This window comes from Cinclus cinclus, chromosome 4 (genome assembly GCF_963662255.1).
Source record: "Cinclus cinclus chromosome 4, bCinCin1.1, whole genome shotgun sequence".
NCBI lineage: Eukaryota > Metazoa > Chordata > Aves > Passeriformes > Cinclidae > Cinclus > Cinclus cinclus.
In genome coordinates this window covers 54,165,895-54,181,265 of record NC_085049.1, presented here as the reverse complement: position 1 = coordinate 54,181,265, position 15,371 = coordinate 54,165,895, and the positions used below count along the sequence as shown (strand labels likewise).

At 42.0% G+C, this 15,371-nt stretch overlaps 2 protein-coding genes across 2 annotated transcripts; one reads left to right on the top strand and one right to left on the bottom strand.

Annotated features, from left to right (window-relative positions):
• The first annotated feature begins 52 nt into the window (after positions 1-52).
• Positions 53-1,854, top strand: LOC134043155 (ubiquinol-cytochrome-c reductase complex assembly factor 6). The gene is made up of 2 exons (XM_062491266.1): positions 53-177; positions 1,678-1,854. Exons 1-2 carry the CDS (start codon positions 70-72, stop codon positions 1,771-1,773), a joined length of 204 nt encoding a protein of 67 aa, XP_062347250.1. The 5' UTR covers positions 53-69; the 3' UTR covers positions 1,774-1,854.
• Positions 1,855-4,701: 2,847 nt separating this feature from the next.
• On the bottom strand, positions 4,702-15,050 carry HSP90B1 (heat shock protein 90 beta family member 1). Its single transcript, XM_062492099.1, has 18 exons — positions 14,942-15,050; positions 14,386-14,485; positions 13,657-13,798; positions 13,452-13,568; positions 12,761-13,092; positions 11,728-11,839; positions 10,935-11,051; positions 10,242-10,358; positions 9,394-9,531; positions 9,223-9,300; positions 9,076-9,141; positions 8,555-8,824; positions 8,083-8,328; positions 7,649-7,785; positions 7,179-7,257; positions 6,927-7,082; positions 6,293-6,391; positions 4,702-5,440 (listed from the first exon to the last, which is right to left on the bottom strand). Exons 1-18 carry the CDS (start codon positions 14,988-14,990, stop codon positions 5,411-5,413), a joined length of 2,385 nt encoding a protein of 794 aa, XP_062348083.1. The 5' UTR covers positions 14,991-15,050; the 3' UTR covers positions 4,702-5,410.
• Positions 15,051-15,371: the final 321 nt, after the last annotated feature.

The following is a 15,371-nucleotide window of genomic DNA, read 5'->3' as shown; positions in this document are numbered from 1 at the left end:
CCCCTCCAGGCGGCGGCGGGGATGACGCACGTCCGGCGCGGTCCCGTGCACGGGGCCCGCCCCTCAGCCATGCCCGCCGGCGTGCCCTGGCCCGTCTACGTGCGGGCGTTGGCGGCTAGCATGCTGGCCATGTTCGCGGGGGCCGAGGTCGTGCACAGGTACTACAGGCCGGACCTTGTAAGTGCTCGGAGGGTCCCGGGTGCTGGTAGCGTGTGTGCGGGATGGAGGGTCTGAGCAGAGGCGGTGCCTCGGAAAGGTCTCTGGCCTGGCGGTGGGCCGAGATAGCCTCTAGAAAGGCTTTGGTCAGGCCTTCACTGTGTCCGGTTCTGGGCTCCTCAGTACAAGAATGACAAGGAGCTGCTGGAGTGGGTCCAGTGGAGGGTCGCGAAGATGATGCAGGGTCTGCAGCGTCTCTCGGGAGAGATGACTGAAAGGGAACCTCATTAATGCTTATCAATACCTCAGAGGTGGGTGCCAAGTTTCACCTAAAATAAAGAAGAACTTTCCACTGAGGGTGGCAGGGCACTGGAGCAGGCTGCCCAGGGAGGCCATGGAGTCTCCCTCTCTTGATGCATTCCAAACCCACCCGGATGCTTCCCTGTGAGATCTGCTCTAGGTCACCCTGCTTGGCAGGGGTTTGGACTGGGTGATCTCCAGAGGTCCCTTCCAACTAACAGTTCTGTGGTTCTGTGACTCCTCTGGGGAGTGGCCTCCACTCTAGCCATAGTACCATGTGTTGAGAAGGGGTCTCTGCTGTGGGAACCTGGATTTTGAAAAGAGCGTGCAAAAGTGGCGAGAAGGGCCTGTACTACATTTAAATAGACTGTTTCCTCCAGTAATGGAAATGTAGGTGACCAAAAGTTGACATTAGAAATTACGACAGCCAAGGCTGTCGAAATTACAGTCACAGAACTAAACTCTAAATGAGACCATCCACTAGGGATAATAATGGTTTGGCCTGACTTGGAGGCTTTCTCTCATCTTCCTGCTCATGTATCCTTCTTGGGTTTTTTAATTCTCTGGACTACTTTCAAATGGCAAATAAGTTTTAAAAAATTACCATGCTTGAGCTGTCAGCTCAAAATTTAAGCAATGAGGTTCAGTCATTGATAGATGCGTTAGAATGTATGTGTTTTAGTAGTCTCTGCTTTAGCCTTCATTACAGGCAAATATTTATTCACAGTGATCAGATGATCTCTAAGTCTAAAGCAGCATGAATTTTGAGGAGGTTCTTGAAATGTCATGTTATCTGGTACCTTTTAAAATTTTTATCTCCAGTTTCAGTGCTTAATTTCTGTATCAAGGCACTAGAAGCAGTGAAACATCTTTTATCACCAAGAGTATCTGTGGAAACTTCAACTGTGCCAGAATATCTCTACCAAACTCACTTTAATAGCAAAAAGAAGCTTTGCCCCTTTTAAACAAACTGTCCGTTCGTCCTTTTATCTCGTTTTTTTTTTTTTTCAAATTGTATTTTGCTACTTTAAAATAAGTCCAATTACAAAAAGATAATAATTCTTAAAGTGTTTTGCATGTAGGAATCACATTCTGCTCAGAAAAGAGGGCAGTAAAATCATGGTTTAGCTGTCATGCTCTTCCAGAGTAAGCTCATTTACTGTGTTGGGAGTTTAGTTTTTCCTCTGTCACAGCACTGATGTCTTTCTCTGTTTTTAATAGAGCATACCTGAAATACCTCCTAAGCCTGGAGAACTGAGAACAGAACTGTTGGGTCTAAAAGAAAGATCAAGCGAATTTCAGACTTCACAACAGTGACCAGAGTTTATTTTCATTGTGAAAACCAGAACTGATAAAATATTTATCCAACTGTTTAAGTTGCAAAAATACATATGTGAAATACTGTGCTCCTGTAATGTGTTTTTGCTTTTCTTTAAGCAGAATTGCAGGTAGCGTTAAAAATAAGCATACAGTGAATGCTGTTGGTAAAAGTCCTGTCAGTTGTGTGCCAAAATGCTTGTGAGTTCTTAAATCTGGTTTGCATTTAAAGTATCCTTCAGAATAAGGTGTCAAACCATGACACAGATTTATCACTGACAGGATATCTGCTTTGGTCCACTAAGGCTGGAATCTTACAGCTTGGTCATCTCAGTTAAAATGGGGCAAGTACATACAGATTACACTGAAATCAGATTTGTTTGTGCTCCATTTGGCCATCTTCCTCTGTCTATGGCTGCTTTTGATAGCTGTAAATATTCAAAACTCGGAAATAACAAGTGCTGGTTTACCTTTCAGTCTAGAAATAGAATCACCACAACACTCTTGCACCAGGAACTTGGAAGATGCAGAGTCACCATCCTGTGATGGTGGCACAACAACCCAGTTTTGAACGGTACGATATAGAGCTTGGGAAGGTTGGGATTGCTTTCACTTGAGAAAGATACCAGGACAAGGCATCATCCTGAGGCTTCATCCTCAGTTGTCACTTAATTTTAACTCAAAAAACACAGCCTGACACATTACTCAGTAAGGAAACAAAAAACTCCCTAATTCCTAGTTCCAAAGTACTTGGAAATGTTGCAAGAGCAGAGGGATCCAGCAATGACCACTGAAAGTGCTACATTTACATCAGGTCTAGCTATGAAGCTTTTATTTTATTTATGCCTGCATAAGCTGGAGTGATTTCCCTAGGAAGAAAGGTTTATAGTTCTTATGCATATGTATGTGCTCTCAGCAAATTTTACAGCTGTTGGTGGGATGAGCTCCTCTCCTGCCCATGTGTGCACTTTTCATGTAACTAGATCACATCCCATCTCTCAGGCCCCTTTATCAATGACAGCAGGCATTGAGAGAGAGGCTCTGATAAAACACAGGTGTTAAACCCAAACAAAATCTATCAATGAAAACATCTTGGTAGATCCACTTCTGGTGAAAAGACTTTTTCCTTTACTGCATCTAAACAAAACTGAGATTGGCAACCTTCCACTTTAACACAAGATAAAGTTTACTGAAAATAGGACAGTTCAGCAGTATTTTGTTTCTGTTCTAACTGGGGCAGGAATAGCAGTTTTTTGATGAACTGTTTAACAAGCTAGCATTCACCAGCCCTTGCACTGTTACTCACAGTTTGTCAGATTATCACCTCTTATGTTGTTGATTTCTGACATGAAAGATGCATTTCTCTCTATTTTCTAAAGGTTTTTCAGATCTAAAGGCTGCAGAGGGAAGTATCTACTAATTAGGCTTGGATTTCTAAGTGTATCCTGCTGCTAGTGGAAACTGAGCAACGGGGAGCTCAGACTTCCCTAGCACTGAGGGAAATGTCCTCATTAGTGCCCATCTAGGAATAGCAAAGCTGACAACACAACAAATTTTAACAGCAGAGGTGACAGTCCCAGAATCAGCATAACTGCAGCACTGAAAGAAACGTTGCTGACTGGGAGACACTTCCACTACTGACATCATTTTGTCAGCTCTGAAGCAAAGTAAGAGGTAAACTTACAAGTGCATTTTGTGCTTATTTATAGCAAACACTTGTCACTGCAGGGTGTAGAGAAAGCAGACGGACCGCAGTTAGTTGCACATGATACTCTCAGATGAAGTATGTGAAAAAGCACAAAGCATAACTCTCAAGTACGCTCTTTATTATTTGTGACATTCAGTTTTGTCACCCTCAAACCAACCAAAGCAATAAGAACTTCAGCTATACAACAGAACAAAGTTTGCTTAAATCTTCAAGTAAGTTTCAGATTAAGAATACTGGAGTAGGCCACGCTGCACTTCTAATAGTCCCCTTTAGTTTGTTAGGTAAAATCCTTCCCCAACCATACAGGAGGTGGGAGCAACCTTTGCTACTTAGAGATCAAATAGAGAGGTGTGGTAATGAGGATACATTTCTGAGTGTATCACTAAAAACAAGTGATACTTCAGGAGGTCGATTGCTACAAAGCACAAACTTTCATGCTCTAGTAAGGCGAAGGTGCCCCTGCCCTGTTCAGTAACTTGCTGCCAAAGGCTGCTTCTAAAGCTGACAGTGCCAGCTGCTGAGACTCTGGTTAGACCACTCAACCTGAGCCAGTAACAGAAGGCTCCTTCTCTAGGTTACCACTGCAGTGAGCAGAAAGCAGAGCCCCCCCCAAACTCCCTCAAGAACCCCCCAAACTAAGCTTCCTTTTCCTGACATCTCAAGCTTGAATCCAACTCTCTAAACCCCAAACTGATACACAGCATACTTCAGGCAATATAGAAGCCCAGTAAATGGAAAGCAAGTTCTTCAGGTCATTGTTTAGTACCCCCACCTAGTAAGAAAGCCTATTTTGCTTCAGACTGCAGAAGCTTGTAACAGAACTTCTATAAACAAAACAGAGGAGATTCTTAAGAAGAATCACTGTGCAGAAGCACCACTCCTATGTCCTTCTTCCACGCGGGAAGGCAAAACAACTCTTCCAACCCCTCACTGTTCTTGCTTTCTACCAAGTCTGTGAAGATGTTTTAAAACAGAGGCACTAGTGAGAAAATGTAGTACTCCATCCAACCACTACATAAAGTTGTATGTCTACAACTAACCAGGTTTAGCTTCAGTCACATTAAGTATCTACAGTGCTTTACCATAAGAGACCTAGAACAAGAGTGAAAACACAGGAGCAACAGCACTAAGAAAATGTGAAAAGAACTTCCACATTTAAAGAAACCTGTATTAAACAGAACTGCTGTAGCTACACAAGTCAAAGGCAGGGTTTCCAAGTGCCATAGAAGATGGTACCAGCTCACAGGCAGTAAGACAGTTGTGGTGGGAATTGTCCACGGACTTAGTGAAAGGAAATGCTTCCCCCCCATCTGTAAGGCTTCTGCTGCCTATTCTATGGAGTCCAGCCACAGAGTCCAGCACAAGCTGTCAGGGCTTCACTTCCAATGCTGTTTTTAAACACCCCATCTCCTCTTCCTCAGGCTTGCAGAAGACTGCACTTATTTCAGTTAACAAGTTCACCACAGCGCTCAGCTGCCAAGGGTAGTTGGCTAAGCAACACAGCAGATTTGTAAATATAAATCCCAGCCCAGTCCCATACTACAGAAGTCGGTGTGGCCGTGTCAGCAGGGGAAGGCCCAAGGATTGCCAATAAATAGCCTGTTTGCACAAAGGACCTGAACACCCAGGACCATACCTCCATGTCTTTCTACCAGCCCACACAATGAGCTTGCTATGTATAAACTTAGAGTTGGTGGTGTTTGGGAACATTTTATTTTGTACATGACAAGATTTTACACCAAGTCAGTTAAATAATACAAATTTACATTCATGAGGAATGTTTTTAGAAAAGTGAACTTAAAAAAAAAAAACCTCCTTTACCCTTAAAAGCCCATACCATCCCTCAACATTTTACAGTGGAAAAAAACAGAACAATCTAATTCACATTCCCTCTTAACCCCCCAATACAGGACAGTAGCTGAGTGCAGTTTACAGTTCATCTTTCACATCTGTGGATTCCTGTGAAGAACAAAGAATCAGAGTATTACTTTTTGAAAGTGGAAAAAGGTTACAAGAACTATCCCAGAACAACAGATTTATATTACTGTCATTGCAGGTTATACTACTGTGCAAACATAACAGTAGTGGCATTACAATAGACTGGTACAGTAGAATAAATACTGTTTCTCAAATTTATTCTTACCTAATCTGACATTTAACAGTAGGAAATTACATTGCTATAAGCTATATATTTGCACTAGTCACAGGATATAATCTTGCAAGTCTCTTGTGAAAGCAACCCAAAAAAAGAGGCCCAGTTGGGACCTCCCAACAACTTTACAAGTTAGTATTAACAAGAAGCATATTAGAAGAATTCAGCATATCAAGCATTTATCAAGACATAATTAAAACTGCAGACATGAGCTAAGTGAAGGCTGCCTTCACATGACAGGTGAACTGTTCAAAAGCAATGGTGTTGTCTGGACTGGTGTTCCAAGCCTGTATTGTAAGGATTTAAAAATACACTCTTGCTGATTTGTTCATGTTTTTGCCTACAAGCTGTAGAAATACCATTGACAATTATCTTCACTAGAGGATCTGCTGCCATTTTCTTGCCACAAGGCACTGTTACAATCTCTAAAGCTTAATTTATCTCCAGCTTTTAACATCTCAGTGTCATCTTTTCACAAGACAGTTTAGTAATAAATAAATTTGTACTGCAGTTTTTTCCCCTCCAAGAAAAGCCTGTAACATCTGACACTAAAATCTTATGTCATGAAAAGCACAATGAACAACTTCATTGCCAGGTAACACCCACAGACAAAGCTGCACATAAATATTGGCAAGGAAGTATCAAGCTTGAGACCTTACCTTCTGTGTTTCACTGTCCTCAGCATCAGCATCCACTTCATCTTCATCCTGCTCTGCCTCCTCAGCTGCATCTTCAGGCTCTTCAGGTTCCTCATCCACCTGGACACAAAGGTCACAAGCAATTTGTTTTACTTGCTTAGGCTGTTTAACTAGTTGTGCACTAGCTAAATACAGGCTATGGAAGTATTCACTATCAATTCCTTACATTTGCCACAAGCTACCAGAAAGAAAAATTAGTATCTGTTTAGCACTGATCCACTCCAGCAAAACAGACAGAAGTTCTTGCACAGCTTCATGAACCTGTATTACTTGTACCCACTTAGGAATTTCTCCATTTGAGAGACAGAGGCCAAAGGCCTGTGTGCCCAGGTTGCTCCTGTAGAGCCAGCACTTAATTAAGGACAGGAACATACTTGAGAAGCATAAAGAAATAGCAGTATCTCAAGCAACTACAAAGAGCAAGGAAGGGACAACATGAGTATTAAGTACAGACACGTGGCTGGACTTCTGGTGGCCCACTTAAGTGCAGGAAGCTGGATACATTTCATTTTATGCAATTGAATCAAGCAGCTGCACTTTTTTTAGATGGAGCAGCAGTAAGTCAATTATCAGCCCAAGTGGAAGACAAACTAACCTTTGCATCCAGGTCAATGTTCAAACTCAAACGAAGCATCCTTTCTATTCTGTCTCCGTATTCCTTAGTGTCAGGCAACATATATCCTGATCTCAGAGTTGCAGTTTCAAACAATACCACTGCAAGATCTGAAACAGTTTTGTCATCTTCATTTTCCTAACATGAAAGAACACAAGAAAATCAAACCAGACCTATTAAAGCAGGTTGTATGCAGCCAAGTCAGTCAATGTTTCACTACTGTTATTTGTTTACCTTGACTCGCCTCAGCATATCCTTGATCAGTGGATGCCTGGGGTTAATTTCAAATGTCTTCTTTTGGCTAGCATAGTAACTGAGAAGAGAAATTACAGCACTAAGTTTCAAAGTACAAGGACACAATCATATCTTTGAATCTATATAGACTGGTTACAGTCACAATAACAAGTATCATCTCCCCCTAAAATACTGGTAAAACTATAAAAAGTATTCAAGCTACTAAGTTATCTTCTCTTGTCAACAAATGGCAGACACCAAATGCCACTGATGAGTCCTGCTCACCAGACAGTTTTATATACTGGGCTTGAAAATAACAGTTCAAGCCTATAATGAAGGCCAACTTAATTGTAAATGACCTTAAAAACACTCAGGATCATGTGAACTGGGTGGAAGCTTGTTCTGGACACACCAAGCAAGGGAGGTCACAGCTGCATTTCATGTCTGCTGCTACAGAACTGGAAGCTTACTTTGTGGATATATCCTTCCCAGTCTGGTAAGCTTGAGCCTTCATGATTCTTTCCATGTTACCAGACCATCCATACTGACTAGCCACAAGAGCACATGGAGATTCAGTTAAACGTTGAGATAACACAGCTTTTTCAATCTGTAGGAAAAAAGAGAGACCCCAAAAAACTTTAATGTTAGTTCACAGAGGTAATAGCTAATAGCTTATACAGTGAATAAAGTAAATAATTCTGTATTTCCCTGTTAATTCAAGAATTTCTGAAAAATGACTAAGATGACATTCTAACTCATTATATTCCTGAATAAAGATGTTATCCATAAAGGCTTAGCCACGAAGACAGAGAAACTACTCTCAAGTCTGTGCTCAAATAATCTGCAAGGTATGTTGTAGCAAGTATGAGCAAAAATAATCACTATATATAACACAGTATTTTACCTTGTCTTTGAGAGCTTTGTCTTTCATCCAGTTTAAGAGGGGTTCAAATTCCTTTTCCAAGGCTTCCCGACTCTCTTTAGACTTCTCACTTTCTTCAAACTTAACTCCTTCTTTAGCTACATTCTGAAACCTCTTGCCATCAAACTCTGGCAAAGCCTGAATACAGTATTCATCTACAGGTTCAGTCAGATAGATCACTTCATAGCCCTTTTTCAGCAGACGCTCAACAAATGGTGAGGACTCAGCCTAGAATGAAAACATTTAGGATGTCACTTTAATTGCATTTGTAGCAGCAGCTACCAAAACCTGTACAACTATCTGACAAATATTGGTACCTGAAGAACTGAACTGCGGTAGTAACAAACATGGAGTCTCCGTTTACAGTAAATACACAATTCATGACATTTATGGTACCAGAACTACAAGCTATAATATACTGTACCCCTTTCCTTTTTCTTTCACTCTTGCATACCTCCTTTCTGCTGGCACCGGCCATGAAATAGATTTTGTCTTGCTTCTCTTTCATTCTTTCCACATACTGATCAAGGCTTGTGAGGTTACTTTCATGATGAGAAGACTGGAAGCGCAGAAGTTTAGCGAGGCGGGTACGATTGGAGTGATCCTCAATAACACCAAGCTTCACATTAGTACCAAACTCTTTCCAGAATGTGTCGTTATATTTTTCCTCTGCAATTTTCTTGATCATATCAAGAGTTTTGCGAACAAGTTTCTTTCTGATCACCTAAAAAAAAGCAGCAATAGTGAATTAAAACAGTATTTAGAATAGTCCTCAATGCAACCTCACTTCAAAGAACACATTTCGCTTTGTATCCCTGATCTGAAGTAGGCAGGTAATCGGGAAACAGCAATAACTGAGTTTGCTTTGCATTAACTTCAGTCATGTAACAAAATTCATCAAGCTATTATTAAGTCTTCTAAACCTTTTTGCTGTCATGTGCTGACAATGAAGGAATTGAAAACCAATTAGCTTACCTTTAACAATTTATGCTGCTGAAGCGTTTCACGGGATACATTCAAAGGAAGATCATCAGAATCCACCTAATTGAGAAAGAAAGTTAAGTATATCTAGCAGTATTTGAAACTAAAAAATAAATTAAATACAAGAAATATAATACTTACAACACCCTTAACAAAGTTAAGGTACTTGGGCATCATGTCATGGAAATCATCAGTGATGAACACTCTTCGAACATACAGCTGAATTAGAAGAGCAGAGAATACCCAAGTTACTTTAGGGTTTTTTTTTTTTACTTTTCCACAAAACCATACCCACACACTTTTCTCTCCTACCTTAATGAAATCACTTTTTTTGGATCCATATTCATCAAACAGTCCACGGGGAGCAGAATTAGGAACAAACAAGATGGATTTGAAAGTTACTTCCCCTTCAGCAGTGAAGTGGATATATGCCATGGGGTCATCATGTTCCTGTGAAGAGAGAATGCTTTTAATTGACATGGGGAAAACACCAGCAAGTCATTACATTTCCAATAATAACATGAGTTTGGCAAGTAAGTGCAATTATTTCACAACTAATCCACGCAGGCATACTTTGCTAGAGTTTATCAAGGAGACAAAAGTTTAAGTTACATGAGCAGAGTTATTAATGTAAAAATAACCTACCTAAGTAGCCTTGGGAAACCTCCCAAGTTTTGCTGGATTTTAACAAGCCAGTCACTGAACAATTACCAAGAGGGCAACAACCAGTAGAGTATCATCACACCACAGTTAAGATACTCTTGAGTAACACATTACACTGTACTGATACAAAGACAATACTTCTAGGAAACTCTGTCTCCCTCTTTTCTTCCACCAGGTGCAACAAACACCACAACCCTCAGACCAAATACAAATTTTGCCATCAACATTTAAACACATCAGTGAATTCCACATGAGCTGCAACATAATACCCAAATCTAGACTATTCAGCCTTGGATGGCAGTACCTTCTCTCTGGAAAAAAGATTAATTCCTGACTGAGATGTTATACCTTCCAGGCTCGCTGCAGTTCCATCTACTGACTGCAATTAATTAATTCTTCAGAAACAGCAATCCTCTAGGCAATCCGTTTTATTTACGTAAAAAGAGATACTATAGCAAACCTCTTGCTTTGGAATGATCTTGAGGCCCACAGCTTACCTTGGAGAAGGTTTTGTAAAAAGCTTTGTATTCATCTTCTTCAACTTCTTTAGATGGCCTCTGCCAGATTGGTTTTATGTCATTCATAAGCTCCCAATCCCAGACAGTCTTTTCAACCTAGGTAAATAAACACAACAGTATAAAAGAGACTCAAACTTGACTTCAGGTTAGGCCAATTAAAGGCACTCCCTTGAGACCAAAACATAAAATAGCATGTAAAAATCCCAAATATGTTCTAACTTACAAAATTATGCAATGACCTGGACATTCTCATTTTAAATATACACATTAGTGCAACACATGGGAACAAAACTTTAGTCTACAATGTAGTGTGTTCCACGTGCATTTAAATTCACTAAGCACCAGTATTTCTGTTCTAATGCCCCTCCGGAAAAATCTTCCCAGCAGAGTATTTTAAATTTAAACTCATCGACAGTGTCAGATTACAGAATTCCACTACCATTTCAAGTGGTTCATGCAAGTACTTATAATTAGCTGTGACCACAGCTTCACAAGGCTACTGCCAATCATTTGCCTGACTTCTACCCAGTCTGTTTCATTTACAGCCTTCTCTCCTACCCTCTCACTTGAACAGGATTTGCTTCTTGAAAGCATGCACTACTGAAATGCACCTCCACAAGACTACTAAGGAAAATTGATATCTGACATGAGTTACATGACCCCAAAGCTTACCTTCTTAGTTTTTGGTTTCTTTTCTTCTTCCTCTTCTTCTACTGCTGCTTCATCATCTGTTTCTTCTTCTTTCTCCTTTGCTTCCTCCTCTTCAATTGGTTCTTCAACAGTCTCTGTCTAAAGAAAGAACCAAAGGTGGGGATTTAAACACCTTGACTTCCTACCAGATGTGTTCTAATATTGTCTCAAACAGCTTCATCTTTCACAGCACTAGCCTGACTTCTGTTATTTGTCTCTTGCAAACTTTTCTATAGATAGTATTTTTCAGTTCCTTTTCGTTAATACATACCTTCCTTCTATACACAGAGATCACCACACTCAAATTTAAGTTGTTCAATGCTTTCCACATAATCCTCATCAGAGACTTGTTGGATTTTAAGTTGGTGCTACACCAAGAAAACATCACAACAGGCCTAAAATCTAGGACGCTACCCTGCTTTTTTTTTTTTGAAGGATATCTAGCCATGGCTCTACTTGAGAACTTAACAGAGCTTCCATCTCCCAAAGCCAGTGGAAGAAAGATCCTTATTAATTAGCAGTGTTCTTGCTTTGGTAAAGTTCTTTGAGTCAAAATAAAACCAAGTTCCTTTAAAGTCTGATTTTAGCAACAGACCAGCACTTGGAGAGAAAAACAACTAGCAAAATAATAGCTAAAAGAGTCAGGAACAGAAGAATTTTAGATATTAGACAAAAAGCAGCTCTATGCCATGCCCTCAGCCTTCATGAAAGATCTGGCCAGACAGCTTTCATAACCAAAGCTTATACTGGACAATGCTCAGTTAAATACACTTACCTTGCTGCTCCACACATATATGGGGAAGTTTATGAACTGGGAGTATTTCTTCACTAGATTTTTAACAGTGTCCAGCTCAAGGTAATCAGATGCTTCCTCCTTCAAGACAAGGCTAAAGAGAAAAACAAAACAAAACAAAACCCCAAACCTTTTAAAATGCTGTATAGACAAGTGTTCTGACAGTTTTATAGCAGAATATACATTTCTTATGCCATTGAGACTGACCAACTGAGCCAGAGCATGGTGCTCATGAGTGGGAGTTGATCCACATATGGGATCATGATGATCCTTGTGGGTCCCAAGTCAGAACAACCTGTTATTTTTGCTGCAGCCATAGCAATTCAGATTTATGCAAGTGAGCTTTTCATTAGTTCAGCTCCAAGTATCTCTTAAAAACATACCATCCTTTCTCAACTAGCAATTGTTTTCATGGGCTAAGGCAGAACACAGTATTCAAAAACTTAAATAAAAACATCAAATCATATCAATACTTATCAGGATCTTAATGCACCCTCATGGGCTTTACTTCAAACTAGAGCACCAACATCAAGTTTTCTATACTGATTGCCTCCTCCAGAAAGACATACTCTAAACCCAGACCAAATTAATTAACCTGCTCATGAAAGGAATGAAAACAAGACTAGCAAACTACCTCTAGTCTGCAATTCCCATCAGACCAGCCTTACTGATATATAAACAGCAGCTAATTTCCAAGCAAAGCTCTACACCCCCTGTATAGGTTTTGCCAGGCCAGAATTGAGTGACTGAGTGAGCCTGAAGGCAGCTGAACTGTCTGGAATTACTTGCTGACAGTTGTCAAGACAGACATAGGTTTGTTAGCTGATCTAACAAAGCATGAAGTGAACTCCATTTCTTATTGGATGCAGTTTACATTTTGCATACTCCTATTAAACTGAGTGAAGCTATATTACAAGAAATAACTCAGTCACAAAGCTGAAGTCACTCACATATTCCAACAAGCAAAGTGTACCCACACAATCTTTTTTCTTTCAAGACTAAAGAAAATACTTACGTTATGGTTGTGCCACGTCCTAAGGTGTTCCCTCTTGGGTCACTGATCACAGAGAATTCATTTGAATCTGACTCCCAAATATGCTGAGTATCATTGTTGTGTTTTGATGTGACAATCACTCTGTCTGCTACTAAGAAAGCAGAATAAAAGCCGACACCAAACTGGCCAATTAACTCAGATGTTGACTGGCTATCATCCTGCATTTCAGTCATCTTGTTTAAGAATTCACTTGTACCAGACTTTGCAATGGTACCCAAGTTTTTAACTAACTCCTCCTTTGTCATGCCAATACCCGTATCTGTAACATGAAGCATGTTCTTCTCTTTATCACACTGAAAAAAAAGACAAAAATGCAGTCTGACTTCACTGTGAATTTTAATACATGCCAAAGAAAAGTGGTCCAGAGCAGGTGTTCAAATTCAAACAGGCTTGGCTACAATAAAATGAATTTGGAAATGAGGAAGACCTTCCTTCAAAGTAGTCCAATACTTCAATTGCTCTTTATAATACCAAAAGCGTAATTTCACCATTAAAAGAGGACTAGTCTTCGGCAAAGTTAATTGCAAGAGTCCTCATGTAGTCCTACTTTGTATTTGCATCAATATTAAGCCAAAAATAGAAATTTAATGATGCAGTGTATTTTCACATTCCTCCATCACTTGAAAGACATCTTTGTAGTAATCCTTCTTACCTTGATTTTGACTGTAAGCTCCTCATTGCCAGCAAGAGCATTTTCATCAGTTAATGATATCAACCTTATCTTATCTAAAGCATCTGAAGCATTTGAAATAAGTTCCCGCAGGAAAATCTGAAATAGAAAGCAGTAGTCAGGAATGCCAGGAGAGAGAAACATCCCTTCCAAAATTATAATATGATCTGCAGATGAAGGCACTAACCTCTTTATTTTTATACAAAGAATTGATAATCAGCTTCATCATTCTGTTCACTTCTGCTTGAAATGCAAACTTCTCAGATTTTTCTCTGATTTCTTTGATCTGGGATGCATTTAGGCCATCTAGTTGGATAGCTTCTTCCTCTCTGTTAGGACAATGAAAAGCCTATCAAGGAGTCTTGTCCACAAACAACACAGCTAATTTAATTTTATCACAAAGCAGCAGCAGTAACAATCACTGATGCAGCACAAAATTACACGATAAAATGAGACAAGTGCAAGAGTGACCATCCTTAACTACATAAGCACAATCCAAAAACTTGAGTAAAAATTCGTGCTTGCAAATGAGACTTTTTTCCATGAAAAATTCAGGGAATAATAAAGGTAATCTTAAAGCTACTGCAATCCTCAGCATGTGGTGCACCTCACAGGACACGAGGCATTTCACTGTATAGAGCTATTTCATCCATAGGCACTAAACGTGACACCATTTATAACATACCTGAGTAGACCCCAATTAATAGTCATTGATATTTGATAGAAAACAAGATGAACTTTTCTAAATCCAAGTTCTCAAGCTCGTTTTTATTTAGAGGGAGACAGTCTTTCGCATGAATGTTTTGTTCCCCCAGCTGACTAGGTAACTCTTTTGAATAGCGTTCCCCCCTTACTTCTGCGGTATTACTGGTGCTCAAGTTGACCCTTCTAAAATCAGGGCGTCCCAGCTACCAACCTCTGAACAACTTCATCATCCGTTCGAGATCCTTCTCTGCTTTTGCCCAAGTCATCTTCCACGGTCCCATCTACGTCCACCTCATCGGCTCTGACCGACACTGGGAAAATAAGGAAACCAGCGCTCTGAGCCCGCTGCCCACACTACGCACTGCACAACTTCTCCGCTTACCCCTCCCCACGTCTTCAGGCTCGGTTCGAGTCCCGCCCCCCCCCTCCCCAGGGGGGTTCAGCCCAGCCGCAGACGCGGGGGGTGGGCGAGGGGAAGCCCGCTCCCACCCTCCGCCCCCGCCCGCGACAGCGCATGAGTCGCGGGGCCCGCTCCCCCCGGCCCCGGAGAGGGCCAGGCCCGGGCAGGGCAGGCGGCGGCCCGAGCACCGCTTCCCCTTCCCGCGGGGCAGGCCGAGGGGTCCCGCCCGAGACCCCGCCTCCCCCCGGCGGCCCCCGTCCCCCTCACCCCAGCACACAGCGACAGAAGGTGGGGGTGGGGGGCGGCCTACTGGCCAGGACCCTGACACCCCCCCGCCAGAACCTTCTAGAAACCCACGGGCACTCACCGGCCAGGAGCAGCACGCACGCCAGAGCGAGCCTCCAGATCGACTTCATGGCGGCCGCAGTGACAAGAGAAGAGCCCCCGGCGCCGCCGCCCCGCGCTCCCGAGCCGGTCCCGCGCCGCTGCCGATCCCGTTGGAGCGGCCGCGGCCCTCCCCCTCCGCCTTATCAACCCCCGGGTGGGGGGGCCCGCGCCACTCCGCCCAATAGGTGCGCACCACGCCAAACACGGAGCCAATGGGGAGCCCGGGAAGGCGGGGTGTGCGGCAGTCCCCGCCAATCGTGACTTTCCATGTGCGGTTTCCTGCGGTCGGAGCGTGGCCGGCGCCGATTGGCGGGCGGAGCAGCGCTCGGCCAATGGCGTGCGCGGGGGGGCTTGGCCAGCGCGGCCCCGCGCGGCGCCGCAATGAATGATCCGCGGTGTTTAACGGCGGG

Bases quoted from the DNA above. Each gene is read 5' to 3' on its own strand.
- LOC134043155 (XM_062491266.1), top strand. From the start codon at position 70: ATGCCCGCCGGCGTGCCCTGGCCCGTCTACGTGCGGGCGTTGGCGGCT. The intron at 178-1,677 runs GTAAGTGCTCGG...TGTTTTTAATAG, and splicing joins GGTACTACAGGCCGGACCTT to AGCATACCTGAAATACCTCC.
- HSP90B1 (XM_062492099.1), bottom strand. From the start codon at position 14,990: ATGAAGTCGATCTGGAGGCTCGCTCTGGCGTGCGTGCTGCTCCTGGCC. The intron at 11,840-12,760 runs GTAAGTATTTTC...TTTTCTCTTTAG, and splicing joins GGACGTGGCACAACCATAAC to CCTTGTCTTGAAGGAGGAAG. The intron at 5,441-6,292 runs GTAAGGTCTCAA...TGTTCTTCACAG, and splicing joins AGGACAGTGAAACACAGAAG to GAATCCACAGATGTGAAAGA.